This window comes from Hipposideros armiger, unplaced genomic scaffold (genome assembly GCF_001890085.2).
Source record: "Hipposideros armiger isolate ML-2016 unplaced genomic scaffold, ASM189008v1 scaffold_404, whole genome shotgun sequence".
Lineage (NCBI taxonomy): Eukaryota > Metazoa > Chordata > Mammalia > Chiroptera > Hipposideridae > Hipposideros > Hipposideros armiger.
The window spans coordinates 210,875-229,179 of NW_017731754.1; the positions used below are offsets into that span (position 1 = coordinate 210,875).

General features: G+C 44.3%; 1 protein-coding gene across 1 annotated transcript in view; it reads left to right on the forward strand.

The window, feature by feature from the left end:
- FNDC1 (fibronectin type III domain containing 1) overlaps window positions 1-18,305 on the forward strand; it is a 111,817-nt gene that overhangs the window by 13,456 nt on the left and 80,056 nt on the right. The window contains exons 2-4 of the mRNA XM_019663756.1: window positions 14,069-14,263; window positions 16,549-16,635; window positions 17,070-17,138. Of these exons, the coding sequence (XP_019519301.1) occupies window positions 14,069-14,263; window positions 16,549-16,635; window positions 17,070-17,138 (351 nt within the window). The remainder of the gene's footprint in view (window positions 1-14,068; window positions 14,264-16,548; window positions 16,636-17,069; window positions 17,139-18,305) is intronic.

Sequence of the window (18,305 nt, forward strand, 5' to 3'; positions counted from 1 at the left end):
TGGATCAGATTGCCTAAGTTTCCTTTCAGCTCTCAAGATTTAAAAATTTTAATTCAAAGCCTATTTCCCAAGACTGAGGAAAACGAGGACCCAGAGCCCACTCTGGCTGTGTGAGGAAGAAGACTTGGTACTCGGAAGCAGGCCGGTCATTTTCAATTGTGTTTCGATTGGTGACATCAGCCCTTCTGTGGCCTTCTTCCTCCTACTGTAGCTCACATTTGTTGAGTGTTTTATGATTTTCTTTCACATTTTATTCTTACATCAATCCTTTGAGGGTAGCTGTAGAAAAGGAACTAATTAAGTTTGTTATTTGCAGAGAGAAACTTCAGTGGCACATTTGCTTTGTTTGGGGGCTCTGAATAGTGGTGGACACTGTCCTAAGTACAAGCAGAGAAAAGTGGGTTCTTCTTGGCCTTTACTTGACTTGACACTGATGGACATTCCCTTCTTCCTGAAAATCTCTTCACTCTTATCTTCCACGAGGCAAATTGTTTCCTGATTGTCCTCTTTATCACTAATATTGCAGATTTAAAGTGTCTTCTCCCCAGCCATGCCTCAGACACCGGTGTTCTTTGGGTCCCACTGGAGATGTCAAGTAGATAGTTGGACACACCAGAGCTCAGAGGAAAAGCCAGGGCTGGAGTTATGAATCCGGGAGCCATCAGCATATGGATGATGTTTGCAATCATAGGACAGATGTGCTAACTTAGGGAGAGAAGACAGAGGGAGTGCATGCAGAGAACAGCGAGGGCCAGAGGCTGGGCTCTGAAGCGCTCTAACGTTTTGAGTTCTGGCAAAGGAGACCGATGATGTAGGAGAGGAAGCAGGGAGTGTTCTGGAAAGCTGTGGGGTCAGGGAAGACAGGAGAAGAGATGCTTCCAGGAGGAGAAGCACCCAGCTCCTGTTGGAAGCAGAGTTAAGTCAAGGACCAAGAGATGAAGACTTGGCAACATGGAGTCTTCTTGACATTCACATGAGCTCCTTCAGTGCAATGAGCTTATGTATCTCTGTGAACTCCGCTTCCACTGATGACTTCTAGTTTCATATCTTTGGTTCTGATTTCTCTCCAGACCTGCATTTATCCCTTTTCATGGTAATTATAGCTGAGAGGCAACAAAGTATAGAAGAGCACGGTCTATGGTCTCGGGTAGGTCTGGATTGGATCGCTGTCACTTACTAGCTGTGTGCCCTTGGCGAGTCACTTAACTTCTAAGACAGCGCCCTCATTTACAAAAGCACAGCACACAGGATTGAAGACTCAAGAGCTAGTAGCTATGATAATGTAGAACTCTTTAATCACCACTGAATCCCCAGGGCCTAGCTCAGATTCTGACACATAGTAGGTACTCAGTAAATATCTGTTGCAGAAGTAAACAAAATGGCTGGCACTTAGTATACAACAAATGTTCATTTCCATTCTTCTCCTTTATTTCTCTCTGTTTTTTCTTTATCACAAATGGGCCCACTGCAAAACTTAAACTCTTTGCTCATTAGGTACGTTGTGTTTTTAAAATCTCTTCATTAATAGATTATTTTCCTATGCCCATTCATAACCATTAAGTGATTATCTGAAATATTGAAAACTTTTTCAATATTAAAAAAAATTCTTAAAAAAGTGATTATTATTAGGAACCTGGATTGTCATTGGGTCCGTGTGGCGGTTGGCTTCCGGCCACATCTATCTCATTTACCCTGTTTCATAACTACCTTGCCACAACACTGGCTTGGCCTGTCTTCTGACAGTATTTCTCAGGGAGCTTGCTGAGTAAGATGAGTGGTAATTTCAGCGACAGTAATACCCAAGTGTTTAACATAGTTAGACAATGACTTTCACATTTTGGGAAAAGGAATGAATTTTTTAGGGAGTTTTTTTTGGCGGGCATGTCAAACAGTTTATAAGTAGGCTGAGTTTAAGCTGGACCAGAAAACAATGGTAATTCTTTAAGAAACTATTTCTCAGTTGCGAATTGAATTTAAAGAATGTGCAAAAGATCCCACAAAAACATAGAAAATACTGGTTTCTTGTACGGGTCTCTAATGCGGGTCAACAGCTGGCGTTGAGTCCTATACTCCCTTCCCATTTGTAGTCATTTTCTCTTTAGAATCCCTTGTTTTCTTCTTATTATAAATACATGTATTTATGGAGTCCCTCCAATTCCATTTCCCTAAGCCATTCTGGGAAGCTAGTGGTTTAGATGGGGAAACATACTTGTTTTTTTCTCTGGAACAGTAGCTTTTGCTTACCGTGGTTCCTGAATAAAATGGCCAAGAACTTTAAAACCTTGCATCCTAATGATCAAATTCTGCCAGCTCTGCTGGTGACGTTCACTCTAAGTTCTGGCTGCATCCTTTTCTGGACAGATGTACTTATTCAAGTCCATGGCCTACTGACAAATAAAGCACGGACATTGTCAAAATGAAATCCCCAGTGTGGGTCCCTTAGAAACAACACACAGAAAGAAATTGAAGCTATAACAAAGCAGCTCTCATTTAGAAATCAAGAGAAAAAGTGTCTTGATTTTATGGACCCGGAAATGATGCCACCAGGTGGCAGTGTACTGGGCTGCCGAGAACACAGTATCTGACGAACAGTAGCTAAACAGGTAAGGGAATTGCTTATATCACTCACCCATGAACTTGGGAGCAGAGAGGCGCTCAGGGACCCTGAATCTTTTCCTTTTCCATTCTTCCATCCCAGGCCAGGTCATCATCCTCAGGCATGTCACTTCAAGTTCCAAGATGGCTGCTGCATCTCTAGGTATCATGCTGACATCTCACAGGAAGGAAAAAGAAGAGAGATATAAAAGGCTAAAAGCACGTGACAGCAGATCCTGACCCTTTAGATTGCTTTCCTGAAAGTAGCCGCAGTAACTTCCTCATATGTATCGTTGGCCAGAACTGGTCATGTGAGCACCCCTAACTACAGGGGAGGCTGACGGGTCATGCATATTTGCATCCCAGCCTCTATTGTAGAAGAAGGCGAGGGAGAAAGGAGACGCTGGGAATGGCTCCTGGAGATGCAACAGTGTCTCCTATGCCGGTGTCTGAATTCAATGCGAGCTGCCCAAACTGTTGCAAATTAGTAGACAAACAACTTGAATGTGACTAGTAAAAATTTAACTTTAATCATCTCAGAAAACATCTTGAGGGAGAAGGCAGATTCGTTTTAAGAATATCCTTTTGGGCTTGAGAATTTGATTTTAGTTTTGCCACTTGTTTTGAAACAGAATTCCTTGCGGCTTCATTTTATTGTCCGTTTTTGTGTTTTTGTGCTTTGTAGATCTTTCCCACGTTATGTGGTTGGGGGAAGGAAAGAGAGAAGATAACAAAGGGGAGTAACGTGTGGCCAACTATAGTAACACAGATTTGGTCTTTCTTCACCCATTCCTCTCAAATACAAACAACCTGGAATCTAGAACAGTCTAGGCAAACTTTGACCATAGGGAGCCATTAACCTTTGATGTAACGAGAGATCATGTGAAGTCAGAACTTGGTTTACCAGGATCCCAGGATTGTGACTGTGTTGAGGGTGCCTTGGGTGGGAGGTGGGGGGCCAACTCCTGAGGAGAAGGGGTCAAAGGAGAGAGAGCGCTGCCGGGGGGGGGGGAATCAGGCTTCTTCCTGGGGGGAGTTCCCCTGTGCCAGCAGGAGTGCCTGGTGGCCTGCAGGGACCAGCTTATGCGCAGCACCAGGGGGAGCAGTTTACTGAAGCCAGTTGTGAGGATCCCCTCTTTCCATGACACACGCCCTCCTGAAACTCTCCCGCTTACCCAAGGAAGGCTGAGGGGGGTTGGTGATGGCGCTGACCATCTGGAGAGGCTAGAAGTGGATGCAGACAAACTCTACTTAAAGATTTAGCGATTTGAATGGCTTCCCCATTTGGCTTCTTTGAGCTGATGGAGGAAAAAAGTATAATTCACAATTGTATTCGGTGACCATCTAGCGTCCTTATAAACACTTCAGCTTGTGCTCATGCTAATTTGGCCTTCTAGTCTGAATAAAATGATGCTTTGTTGTTATCAAAAGACTGGAAGATGCCTGTGGGGCCAGGAATAACCGCGGGGAACTCAGGTTTAGCCGAGGCTGTGGGAGAGGTGAGCAGGGGGGCGCTCTGAGCCCAGTGGCCTAGCTGGCCCCCGTTCATTAGGAAATGCTGAGGGCATCGAGGGACTGGTGGTGCTCCAGCCACCCACAGAGCAGCCAGCCTGTCACTCCACTCGCGTACACCTTCCTGGATAAATATGGCAGGCCACTTTGGGCATGGGGGTAGAATCAGTAAGCCACCATGACACAGGCACATTGATGGGGCTTTGAGGAATGTGAACCAGGGGTGAAGTTGAGAGCCCTGGCAGCCCTGGGTCTCCCGAGGGACAGGGACATCCGCCTGCCTTGGTGTTTCTCTCTGATGAGACAGCGCTGTGTGGCTTCCCCTTGCTGGGGTCAGAGGTTCTGTTTGCAGAGCTCTTTCAGCTCCCTGGAGTGTTTTGTAAGTTTGAAGACTCCAAAGACCTAGAGGTTGTTTTCGTTTTTTACACAGTTATCCCGAGAGAAGCACGCCGACTGTGGAAAACTCTTTTGTTGAGCCCCATGCATCCTGTGAAATGTCAGAAGAGGAGCCAGACCGTTACTTTAATACTTAGCCTGTGTCTACCCACCCCAGCCTTCCAGGTGGAAAATGCAATCAACCATCTGTCACTTTCACTTCACACAGTTGCAAAACAACCTGTCCTTACTTTCCCTGTTGTTTTTTGGCAGGGTGGGTAGGTGGGTGGTGGTGGTGGTATAGAGGAGGGTCATAATTATTTGGCAAATATAACCCCAACATCCATTTGAAAAATTATTTAAAACTCAGTCAATCATTTCAGTGTTTTGCCCACATATTGCCAAAAATCTGAATGTTTCCACATTTTGGAATATTCCTGTGCTGTCTGGTCTCTTACGGACAATCGCTGAATTTGTCCACCTGTCCTCGGAAACATAGTCTCAAAGCCGAATATCACAGCGATTCCTTACCCCCAAGCTAGACTGCAGTTTTAGTACATCCTAACCTTTTCTGGCTTATTGATTGGATTTTTGGTCAAACACTCGTGGTTACACTGAGATCTGTGTTTTCTTCGTTTCAGAGTCTGGGAAGTATTTGGCGGTTTCCAGTGGAAAGTAAAACTTGAATTTCAAACAAAGACAAAGCAGGGAGGCTTACATAAACATCAGGGTTTGTTGCATTAAAGAGCAATCCTTGGTACACTTAAGAAACAATTTCAGCATTCGGGGGGTTTTGAGGGACTAGTTTATTTCAAAAGCGCTTAACGTTCCTTTGGGGGTTTTCTCCTTAACTGAGGTTGTCCTGCCCGACTCCTCCCGTCGATGGCGAGACTGGGTGGGCTGCACGGAGCGCTCCGCTAGGAATGGCAGCTGTCCCCGGCTGGTATTTGCCTTAATTTCTTCGGGTGTGTCCGCACTGGCAGCCTTTTGTGACCAAATATATTGGCTGCTGGGGTAGCTTCAAAAAGTTATTTTCAACTTTCATAAAAGATCTTGATTAATAGTCTCTTCATCCATCAGAGTCTGACTGCAGGTGGCAGAAACCCAACCTGAACTAATCTAAATCCCAGAGTTTGTTGCCGTGGAGCTGTGCTGTGGGGAGTGCCGGGTTGAGCTGGCCCTAGAGATGCCTCGATCCAGGGCCCTAACTGCACCCTTTCCCGAGACTCTCTCTTCGTCTCTGGACTCTTCCTCATGTGGCAGCGAGAGCTGGTCACCAACAATTCCAGTACTTTTTCTTCACAACCTCATGGTCAGAGAGCAAAGCAGTGCCCAGGGTCCAGGTCCAGTTAGAACAATTCCACTGACATCTCCTGGGCCGGCTGGGTTCACGTGTTCAAGAAGTCTGTTACCAGGAGACTTGGGGGAGTCTTCACTGGGTAGGCAAACATAGTATGTGTCCTTTACACAGCACATTTTGGATTCGCTGCTTCAGAGATTTTAGCGACTTGGGACTTTAAGAATTTAGGCAAGTGGGAGACTAGGCATTCAATTATTTCTACTTCAGGAAATCCTGATGAATCTACGCCAATTCCGCGGCAGGTGGCAGAGACTGCACTTGCTAAGGGAGCCCTGACCCCATCCGGGCAGTTCAGTGAATCTACTCGGGCTGGGGCAAAGCAGAGTAAGTAAGAGAGGATGGAGATGTGGGCTTTAATGTCTTTTGATTGAAATGAAGCCGTAAGACCAAGAAGGCTCCACTCTCAGACTTTACATTTTCCCTGGGAATTTTTTAATGGGAGATTGAGGTCTTCATTCTCCTGAGGAAGCAGCACACTGGCACATGAAAAGAAGAGAGAGCGTATCAGACACTGAATATCAGCTGCATGCTACTAACGATTAATATTGTCAGGGGTCAGAAGGGTGTGGAAGCAAGTCCTCCTGCAGCCAGGATGATCAGAGAACAAAGTACGGCGTTGGTGGATTCAAGGAGGCCTTTGCTAGAGGTTTCCCCCACGTGTGGGAGCTGGCTCACCGCTTCCCATGGCTTGAATTCTAAGACGACATTTACTCAGGCCCTCTCTGCGCCTCTAACCCGGCCAACACTACACATTGAAGTTGGGACATTTTTATATGGCTGATATTGTAGTATTGGGAATTTTTTGTGTGTGTGTCAGGATGTTTTTATGCTGTCTTATCATCTCATTGCTGAAACACTGGCTGGCTGTTTTTAATGGCATGAGCTGGGCAAAATTTGGGATTGGAGTAAGACAGGCCAGGAGTGGAGGTTCAGCCTAGAGGTCAACTTGACTTTGGAGTTGGTCTAAAGAATGAGCCTTTCTCATTTCAGAGCCTTTTGGAAACCGGGGGTGGGATGGGGGATCTTGACCTATAACTCCAGGAGGATAGTGATTAGTACTGGGGAGGCTCTGCAGGTGGGGCAGGGGCTCTGAAGGGCAGCCGCAATTTGGCCTCAGGTTGATGGTTACACCCAGTGGGATGAGGGAACAGCCTGCTGGGGATGCTAGGGGACTTCCATCTTCTTCTTCCCATGTTTCCCTTCTGGCCTCTGGCCTCACCCCATTTGCCCTCCCCTCCATGAGGCATGCTGTGTCTGAGGGGCCAGTGCTGAGAGCCTGGTGTCCTTCCTCTGCCTGGTGGCATTAGCAGATTAGAAGCCACAGGCATGTGAGTCTCCTCCTCAGGTCTGTCACCCTGCAGCAAGGCTGCGTTTGGCTGCACTCCTGCTGCCACATGGGAGGGCGCTGTTGCTCTCGCCCCACCTGCGAGGCAGTGGTCTTGGGGCAGACGGCTCTGCAGGCTGAGCTCTCTCTTCTGTGTCCACGGGAGGGTCCAGATTCGAGAGGGGAGCGGGAAAAGGATGCCTGATGGTGGTCACACCTTAGATCAACCTTCTCCAATTCAACCACATCAGTAACACACCTGATAGTTTGATTTCTGACTCATTTCTCACATCGGTTGTGAGCAGATGTTCATAATGAGCACACCAGGGCGTCAAGCTTCAAACTCAAGAAAACTGCTTCGTACTTTCAGTCGGGTGAAATAAAACTGACATGCGATTTGTTATGTATCAGCTCAGTGAAAACATACAGGCCCTTTTTTATTGGTTGCCCAGATAAATCCCCTTTGCTATTTAGGATATAACACACGGGTCCTAAAAAATCTATGACTTGTGTGGTACAGTGTGACCATGAGTTTTTAGGTCCAAATCTATTTTTCAGATTTGATTTTCAAGTCCATCAAACTGATATTTAATTGCTTTAATAATTTTCTTCAGTAAGTATGCAGGAGAAAAATCAAAGAAGTAATGTTTGTTTTTCTTGTAGCTGTTACATCAGTTATGGCCTCAGAAACTATCTGATTCTACCGACTCAACATTATTAGTGGGTTTTCCTACCTCAGCTGTGGGTTTTGGCTTTGGAGTCTGCAATGATTATGTGAATGGTAGCTCTGCTCTGTTCAGTGCAATCACAGAGATTAAAAGATTGAAGCATGTTTATTAGCTGCTGTTTTGTTTCTAGATGATAGGTGGACCGTAAATCAAAGTATTTATTCATTCATCTAATGTTTTTTTGAATTCCAACTGGTTGCCAACTTTTTCTGTGGTGTAGCATATTTAGCTAAAATTAGTCAACTTGGAAAGTTATGATGGAGCAGATACAGAGAAAGCATATACCAAGGAGGAGGGGTTCTTCCCTTCCTTCTCCCTGCGTTAGTGACGCTCTCACAACTTTTCTCTCTCACATCTACCATCCATCTACCATCTTGTCTTTTTCTGCCTATCAGGAGAATGTAAAGAAGGAACTGTATGCCATTTAAAAAAAGTAAAACAAAACAAAGAAACAAACAAGCAAAAACAACACTTTGGATCCAGAAAGATTCAGTTGCCATTTTGAATCACAGTCGTCTAAGCACGATTTCTTCATGAGTTGTGTCACTCTTGGATTACTGTTTACTATTGATTCATTTCATTAACTGATTCCGAACTTGCCCTTCTCTTTATTGTGAGAAATAGCCCTTGACGGAGTTTCGTTTCTAGGAACATCTTTATTTTTGTCCGTTGTGGGCATGCCTGTACACTTAAGGCTGCGCTGTGATGGCTGAACCAAGGCAGTGAGCAGTGAGATAGTTCCATGTTGTACACATTCAGTTTGGACCCCACATGGGAATGTTGTATAAGCAATAGGGACTATTGGTCTAGAATGGCTAGACCAGAGCTGGACCTGTGGAAGTAGCTGGTTTTGCTAGTAGTTGAACCTTATGTAGCACCTCACACTCCGCTCCCCAAAAGCCATCCTGAATGGGCCTTCCCTACTTCCTTGGAACATTGGGAGGTGCCTTGCAGAGATTGCAGCCTTTGGGTCTCTTGGGGGGTTGGGAGAGGTCTGGAGGTGGGACATGAGTCTCTGGACAGATCTGTTCCGAAAGCCTTCAGACGCTGGGATAGCTCTAGTTCCAGTTCTTCTTCAGACTTTCACATTCGACTTGACCTGCCGACCTTCTTCACAGCCCCAGACTCCCAGAGGTGTCTCAGAATTGAAACAGGACATTGGGAAGGTGTCCAGATGAGCAGCTAAAAGGGTTCCACCTGAAGTGAAGTGAGACCAATGGACTGAGTCTGGCCAGCTTGCTTGTGTGTGTGTTTGTGTGTTTCCTCACCATAGTATTTAAAAAAAATAATAAATCACCAACTAGTATACAATTGGGATATTTCATACAAAACCAGGATTTCTAGCTTCTTAGAATAACCCTTAGAATACCAAACAACAGATGCTCAAAAAACTAAATTGTGCCTTCACTCATCTGCTTGATCTTCCTGGTCCTTGAAGTCGTTTGGGTTGGAGACCCTTGGTTAACGTCATTAGTCTAAACCCTCCAAACATTTTTTTTTCTTGAATCCTCAGTGTTTTAGGTGAACGTTGGGTGGGTGGTTGTACCTGGTGCCAAGAGAGATGCCAGAGTGGGCAGATGAGCAAGGGGAGGGGAGTTTAGTCACCTCATCCACTGTGATGAATGGACTGTGAGGATGTTGGTCAGGCCTGGCTGGCCCTGGGGGTGTAGCTTTGGACTCAGGCTTCTGAGGGTGTTTGTCAGACCTGGAGAATCCCTTGAGGCCGCTCTTCAGAAACTGAAAACCCTTCGAGGACAGACACTGCAGAGCCGTAGGAATCTTGGTTTCCATCCTTGAGTAGACACAGACCTATACTTTGACCCTTGAACCAAACTGACCTGCTTGGATAAGACCTCGTGTATGGAAGCAGGCCAGCTGAAAACTGTGGGTGCCCACTGCACCCTTATTTCCCATTCCACAGCAGGCCAGTAGAGGTCTCATGGGAGCCATGGTGTGGAGCTGTCTAGCCTGGCAGTTGCTGGATATTTAAAACATCACCAAAATATCATTTTGCCACTGGGTGCCTGGCAAAATATTCTTGAGCCTGGAGGAAGTTCACTGGTATGAAGTATGGAAATGACTTTGTCGGGGTAGGAAATTGCTTGAGTCACAGCAGGCTTTCTGTGGCTTCCTTCTTCGGCCTGGAGCACCTCAGCATCTGTCTCCATTCAAAGGCAGCCTTGAATGGGGATAGAAGGGGAAGGACACAGACAGTAAATTCTTTTTACTTCACCTAAAATCCCTTAGGCTACAGCTTAAGCTCATTTCCTCATTTTGCATCCTGTGGAGACGAAAAAAAACCAAAAACCAAAACAGCTTGTCAGGCCCTAACCTGTCATTGAGGCTCTGTGAGGTACCTGCCAATGTTCCCTCTATTAGGCTATATACTTCCTGTTGTACTGACTGTGGGTTTGCCCTTTGTCTCTTCAGAGAGGCAGTTCATGGGATATAGAGCTGTAGAGAATATACCTAATATCATCTTCATTAAATGAGAATGCTGACAGTGTTACAAAAAGGTCATGGGCGCCATTTGTCTAGCAGAGAGGATGGTCTGTTCTAAGCTTCTAAGAACACGTCAAGGTAAATAAGGAACCAGTTTGTCATATTTCATCTGTATGCCACCAGAACGCAGATCCTGTAGTAGGACCAGGAATGTGGCCTGCAGACCTTGAAACCAATTTCACAGTCCTTATGCCATTACCTGTCAGCTAAGGAATGAAGTCATGAGACCTACACGATGTCGATCAGGAATAGAACATATCGTCATGTTTCTAGCCTCAAGAATAAGCTTTTGTAATCCAAGTTCATGCACATTGATCTGTGCCTGCCTGGAATGGTTGTTCCTTAGAAGGATGCTGGTTTGATGAGTTTACTCGGAGCTCAGGCACTGGGGGGCCCAGTGGGGCTGGAATAAGAGACAAAGTGTCTTATGCAGCCTTCCTCTTTTTACCCAATTCTTCCTGAGCAAGGCTCGGATGACATTCCCTAGGAAGCCTCAAACATGTCATCAATGTTAAATATCAAAGTCGGTGGGAATTTAGGGAATAGAAATATCTCCCACTCAAGCCACTGTTGTGTTTTGTTTGACTGGCCCAATGTACATGTGTTGGGGTGTAGGGTGGAAGAGGGAGTGGAGGTATATTGGCCTAAGGCCTTGGAGAACCTTAAATTCAGAACTGATCTTACGAGGAGATTGACCCTAAGGTTGTCTCAGAGGTATGATTTCAAGGTCCCCCAAAGGCCTTTGTGTTACAAAATGACCTTCGTTACGTAACTCTGTAAGGCCTAAAATGTCACTATTAGAAAGTCATTCCTCTGGTCTAAGGTTTTGTTGTAAGAATGAAGATACCCTCCGAGAGAGCACATCATTCACTTGTTCCATTCGCTATCCTCACTTGAAGACCCCCAGCACAGGGGAAGTGACTGTGGGCGGGGGCAGGAGGGCCCCCCCAGAGGGAAATGACGTGGGAAGGGGAGGTAGATGGTAGAGGAAATGGTTAACACCACTAGGGAGGCTTCACAGTTTCTTTTAGAATAGTAGTCGCTTCCTGGAATAGTTAACTTTCAGTGGATGTGGTCATTGGTCCTTTATGAGCAGGGGCAGGCTCTGAAGGTCTGTGAGCTGTGGGAAGACCAGGCTTGGGAGTTGGACAAAGCAGCGTTGGCCTTTGGCTTCAGCCTGGCGCAGCTGTGTGGCTCCAGGCAGTTCTTCTAACCAATCAGCTCCAGGCCCTGCTTTCCTCACCTGTAACATGGATGGAGTCAACAACACCTCCCAGGTGGTATGTGTTATATAAGCTCCTCCTGTGATGTGAGTTTAATTGCTTCGAGCAGTGGGTGGCAGATGGTAGACACTCACAAAGCCCCTCTTCCTGTCCATTTCATTCGCCCAGTTTTATACACTTAGAGCAGTTTTACACCATCTGGCTTATTTTGTTTAACATACAAATGCTGGCATAGGCGAGCGTTGAGTTGAAACATTGCGTGATGGTCCTTGACCACTGGCAAGAGGACAACAAACAAACTCATGCATGGACACACATGGACATCTGATTGGGTCAGCAGAATGACATGAATCATTAGGTTTTGGCAATCAGGAGGTATTTGCCCCTTGCTCTTCTTTGCTTTGTTTATCTTAGTCGAGCTCCTTGAAAGTTTCGAGTGTCTCTCCTTACGCTGGGCTGATGCAACCATTTGCATGTGGATTCTCATGTGAGTTAGAAACTATTCTGTGCTGTTCCAAGGATAGATGCAAGGCTTCGTAAGGGAAGAACACTGAGTATGTTTATAAATTGACCCCCTTTCAGATGTCAGTAATGAAAGTAAATCGTTGTCAGATTCAGGCAGTTCTGTACTGATTGGATCACTGGTACCCAGTAGAAAACTTGAGGCTGTTGGGGTTCCACGGATCTCACACTGCAGACTGCCTAGGATCAAAGTTTGATTTGGAGGACTTGGAATTGAGCTGTAGAGAAAAACATTAGTCATGCATTCATGCACTGGCTTTCTTTCCTGGGAGAATCGCCCAGCCATGAGCTCCCGCTTTGCAGTTTCCAAGATCTTGCTTTGTTTCTACCCACCTTGGGGTCGCTGTGAGATATTGGATTCCTGGAATGATTTCTGCTGTTTCAGGAAATAGGGATTGCAACTAGGGAAAGTTAGTTGACTAATGTTAGTGAAACCTGGGAGAGATAAAGGGAACTAAGGAAAGGGGACCCCAGTCCTTCAGCAGAGAAAATCCTGAATTCTCTCATAGGCAAGGAAGGGCAAATGAGACCTATTGAAGGGTAGCGGTGATTACTAATTTTACAGGCCCTGAGATTCACTAGTGTGCTGTCCTCACAGTCCCTTTAACTCAAGATTTCCCAGCTGGCATTAGGCTTCCTTGTCTGTCTCTCCCATCAGGGTTTATAGGAACCTCACCTCTGAAACTGGGGAGGGAAAGCTCTGTGGGTTTTGATCCATGCCCAAAGCCTGACATTGTGCTTTTCTCTCCAAAATGGGCATTCTTTCCCTAGTGCTTTCCAGTCATCATTTTCATACTCCTTTTTGTTTCATTCCATGAATTTCTCTAGCAGAATCATAGGAGTTCTTTCCTTTGCTAATTGTTTTACTGTAGGAGAAGCGGACCAATTCTGGGACGAATAAGTGATGTGTGTTAGAATCAGCTGTACTCACTCTGTTCAGAATTTTCATTCAGTATTAAAATCACATACTAACCCATCTGTGTGTCATCATGAAACTCCCTTCCCTTCCTTCTCCATGAGAGTCCAAATTCATTTTTCTTAATGTTACTAAGTTTAAAGGTTTCTGGTTTTTTTGGTTTTTTTTTTTAGGTAACTTTGTCCCCTGAGAATGAATGCCTTGCATAATCAGTTTCATATCCAAGTTTGCCCCCAATTTGACTGTTGCATGCATATTTAGCATATATTTATGTTATGTTCCATTGCAATTTCAGTTACATAATGAGCTGAGAGATTTTGCTTGACAAAATGTTATGTTTCATTTTATTTTTGAAAATCAAGAATACTTTTTTGGAACCTCATAACGGAAGATAAAAATGTAATTGTGCTTCTTAACTTGTTTTTCTTCTTCTGCAATAAAACAGGGCAGCATTTAAATGAGCTAAATGCAGATAAAAACAGAAGTTTAACTGCCTTTTAAGGCATTGATGATCCTGTTTTGTTGTTTTTGTGTAAATGAATGCTCCCGTTATCTCATTTTGGATTCAGTGGATATTCTTCCTGATTATGAGAGTTTCATGTTATTCTTCTCAGAGTAATTTCAAGATTGTACTATGTAAAATCCAAAGAACCTATTTAATATATGACTGCCTCTGCAGAATATGTCAAATTACGAATTTGTTATTCTTACACAAGCAAGGCAACAGAGTCAAGCCAGAGAATGCCTAGAGTTTATTTTGATTTGTCTCATTTTGGGTTTAAATTTACCACCCACAGTTATCCAAAATACATAAAAGCTTGTGGGTTTGGCATGTTTGTTTTGCTGTCATACTGTAACGATGTCCAAACATGACTGTGCTTAAAGTCTTTCGGATCAGACAGATTAAAAGTCATTTGCTCTTTTGCTAACAATATCAGAGAACATTGGAAAAATGAATTCGTTTTCCCAACCTGCCATTCCCGTAAGTTGATAGTTGCGCTGTTTGCATAGCTGACCACCCACTGAAGCCAAGGCATGTGAAACTGCTGTCCACTAAAATGGGCCTGAAAGTCACGTGGGACCCACCCAAAGATGCTACCAGTAGACCCGTGGAGCATTACAACATTGCCTATGGGAAGTCACTGAAAAATCTTAAGTACATCAAGGTGAATGCGGAGACACACTCCTTCCTTATTGAGGATGTGGGTAAGTGACACCCTGGTCTTCTTCCCAGTCAGAGCTAACTGCACCCCCGTTCTCAGCCCCATTTTTAGGATGACTGCTTGTGAGACAAAGTGTGGCCAGGCTCGTGTGGTGCTTTGGGAATGGGACGCCAAGGTCCTGAGTCTGCTGCTTCCTCATCCTGTGTTTGAACTCCAGTATTCCTGGATCTCTCTCCAAATTGAAGTTGGAAACAATGTTTAATTTCTGAACCTGTTTTGGGAAAACATGTTGATCTTTTTTTTATCAAAATTTGACTACTGGACGACTTTGTAGCCTAATCTTGAGATCACATTTATAAACCGCTTTATCGTTAGGGATTACTCAAGTTATATGTCCCTGTAGAAGTGTGTGTGTGATATGTCACCCTTAGCCACATCTGGTTCAAAGATGGAACATTTTCCCCCCATGAAATTTGATTCTGGAAGTTTGGACTATTTTAAATTTTGCCCAAATATGTTGTTTTATAAGTGTAGGTATAGATGGTTTTGAACTTGGGCTTTGAGTTGCCTCCTATAGATCCTCTATCTTCTGTTCTTTTGATCCCGGGAGCTTGAAACTCCACTTACTCTACAGTCATCTCCTGGTCCAACCTTAAGTTGAATGATAAGGAAGTGACAGACATCAGTATCTATGACTACTAGGTCTCCCCATGCCATGTTAGCATTTTTGCTGCCTTACTCTAGTGGATCAAAATTAATTCATGCTCCCTGTTTCCTGACCACAGTACCCCACACGTCTCCTACATTATAATGTTAGCCTTTTTGGGTATTTGGGGAGAAAAGTGAATAGAAGGGAGATAAAGGGGGCCAGATTCACTTCCTCATGGTTCCAGCTCAGCATCCATTTCTCTGAATCTCTTCCGCATCCCTACGGCCCCACAGAGTCCCACTGTGAGGTTAAATGGAGGTTCTGTCGGACCAAAGGGAGGAGCAGGGTCCCATGTGCTTGCTCAAACCTTGGCTTGTTATGATTGCTGCAGAGAAAAAAACACGCAAAAAGAGAGACTTAGAACTCACTGAGAAGCAGCGTCCCCCAAACAACTCTGATGAGTTAACTGAATGCAAATCGGAGGCATGTGGATTACATTTCTTTGAAATACCAGTAAGCTCAGAACAAAGAAAGTGCCTGGCACAGCATGGTTTTATATTCTGTTTGAACATGGAGCATTTCACAGTTAGTCCTGCAGGTCATGCCAAACCCTAAATGCCACCAGGCCCTGCCCTAGTCAGAGAGAAGTCACACCAGGCTTGAGCACAACAGGTGCTCCAGACGGTATCGGCATCGCCCTGTGTCCTGGGCCTCTGGCTGGAGAACTGAAGTTTGTGAAAGGCACGCTCCTCATTTTGAGAAGTGTAATTACCGTTATTGCCTTTGACAGAACTAGCTCTAACCTCTCCAACCCTTCATCCCCTCAAATGCCTGCAAACTTTCATCTCTTCAAGGAATTGGCACCTTCACTTACCTTTCTCAAGATAATGATTCATTTTGAGGAAAGTCAGCACCACTAGCGTTTTGCTTTTCGAAGCGTCAAGTTCAGGGTACACTCATGCCCTAACCTGGCATCGTGGTTTCCTTGTGCATCCCAACAACTTTAGGAGCTCAGCCAGAGAGACCATTGCTATTTTGACCTTGACCCTTAGATGCACGTCAGAAAGTGAAGCCCAATTATTTCAAGATGAACATTTCCAAGGTTTCAGGAAATATTTTTCTAGATTTTTGTTGAAATAGTCAAAGACAACATGCAGACATAGTAAGGGGAACATTTTATTGTGAAAAGGAGAAAATTTCATGAAGCTTTATTGAATTGAACATTTCCTAGGTACTACATTTTATGAGTTACATTTTTCTTATTATTTTTTGGAGATTTCCCTTGGGAGCTTCCATGGGGAAATATTATTTGTAGTTACTGACACTGTAGGTTGAAACATGTATTTAGTAGACAGCACATTCCTGCTTCCTACGTTAATTTCACATTAAAAAGCTTAACAGCTCTTTTGTTGAGTACTCACGCACCCAGGTTTATTTCACATGCCATGTACTTTGTACTAAATAAATTTTGTGGTTTTTGGTCAGGTGTATTTCAGTTGCATGAGGGGAATGTTAGTATTTTGATTTAAAAAAAAAAGAGAGGATGCTTTAGTTAGACTTGTCCTATAATTCAGATTTTTTATATTTGGTTGTAACTGGTCCAAGGAAGACAGTTAGTGAATCAAACTGTCCTTCTTGGAGATTCGAAACGGTGGCATGATATGAACCGTATGTTTCAGAGCCGGGGGTAGTGTACTTTGTGCTGGTTACGGCAGAAAACCATGGTGGAGTGAGCCGTCCTGTTTACAGAGCTGAGAGCCTGCCTGGTAAGTTCTATCTAGAATTGGAGGCTGTATTTTTGTGACTTATTATAGATTGGGAGAAACATCCCTCCTTGCTTCTTCAGGTCAATACAAGTTTAGAACGATGAGAGAGTTCCTTAACAAAAAATTTTTAGACTTGTATAACAAGTGGAAAGGCTGAAAGCTAGGAGAGAGTTATCCCCTCTTTTAAAGTAATTTAATATAGATTGTTAGCGTTTTGTCCTAAATGTTTGAGTACTCACAAGAGTAAGTCACGTACAAAAGACTAAGAAGATGTGTTGTCAGAAAGCTTAGGTGCTGAGTCATGAACATGTCCCAAGCGGGTCCTTTTGAAGCCTGCTGAAAAGACCCTTTAAATATACACTAGGGATGCCCTGAAATGTGGAAAACCCTATAGTCCTCGTTTCTAACTATCAGGTTGCATTTTCCTAATTTAGGAGGTGAATGGATCAAGATTGATGGTTTTCCCATTAAGGGTCCAGGACCATTTAATGAAACCGTCACAGGTACTATTTGCTCATTCGGTTCATGTCTTCACTGAAGCACCATCTCGCAAGAGGGCTGTGCTTCTGTCACACACATGTGCTCACAAACCTTCATTTAGTTCCCATCGCTAAACTAACACACAAGCCGCACAGTTTTGGTCAATCGCCCTGCACCTGATGGACCAGACTGCAGCCAGTGTCATTCATTTCTCACTGTCCTTTCATGTCCTATCGTGGGGAAGTGTCTGCATCTATGTCTGGGGATTCTGTTGTGCTGTTAACAGGCAAATATGGTAGCTGAGATGGCAGCCCTGGCCTGATGAGGAGGTTTGCAGCTCTTTTACCTGTAGATGACTTAAATGAATGGGACCCACCAGACAGTAGCTTTCTTTGGCTAATATGCTGCATGAAGTCTTTCCTGAAAACCATGGATTAATTGGTGATGGGTTAGATTACCTGCCTTCCATCTCTGCTCCATATTTGTATATATGTATATATGTATGTTTTATCATTTGGATGTTGATGTCGTCTGGTCATATTGTTTTACTTGTTGAGAGAAGTGTTGACATTTCTTGTGTGTTTCTTAAATATACTTAACTAAGGGTGAAAAAATAATGCAAAATGAATGCAGCTATTTCAGAGTATGATTGGGTACTATCCCAAGGCAAGAGGGAGGGGGCTGTTTTATTTTCAATAACCATGTTTTCAGATACGTCAGTCTTGTGTTATTGTTGAGAGGAAGGTGAGTATGTTGAAAACAATGGCTCTAATCTGCTTCTTTGATGGGTGTAGGCAGATTTCAAAGTCCCTTTTATATGGAAAGGAATGGAAGAACAAAACAACCAGAAAAGGAAACTGGCTTTGGAGGAAAGGTGATATATTCTTGTTCACATATGTTGGACTTGAGGTAACCATGGGGCATTGTCATGGAGATGTCTCTAGGTGGTTGTCCCCTAGGGAATGAAAGTTGGCCAAGAGAAATCAGAGGTAGTCATGGGTTTAGGAGTCATGCTGTAGGGTGAGAATTGAAGTAGTGAGGGCGAGGATTAGGAGATGAGCAGACCAGGAAGCAAACCTCGGGAGACACTGGCAGTAAGACAGTCGAGAAGGAAGTATACCCAGGCAGTGTGCGAAATAGGACAGACGTTTATTTCCGAGGTCATCTACCCCCGAAGACACAGTGTGAAC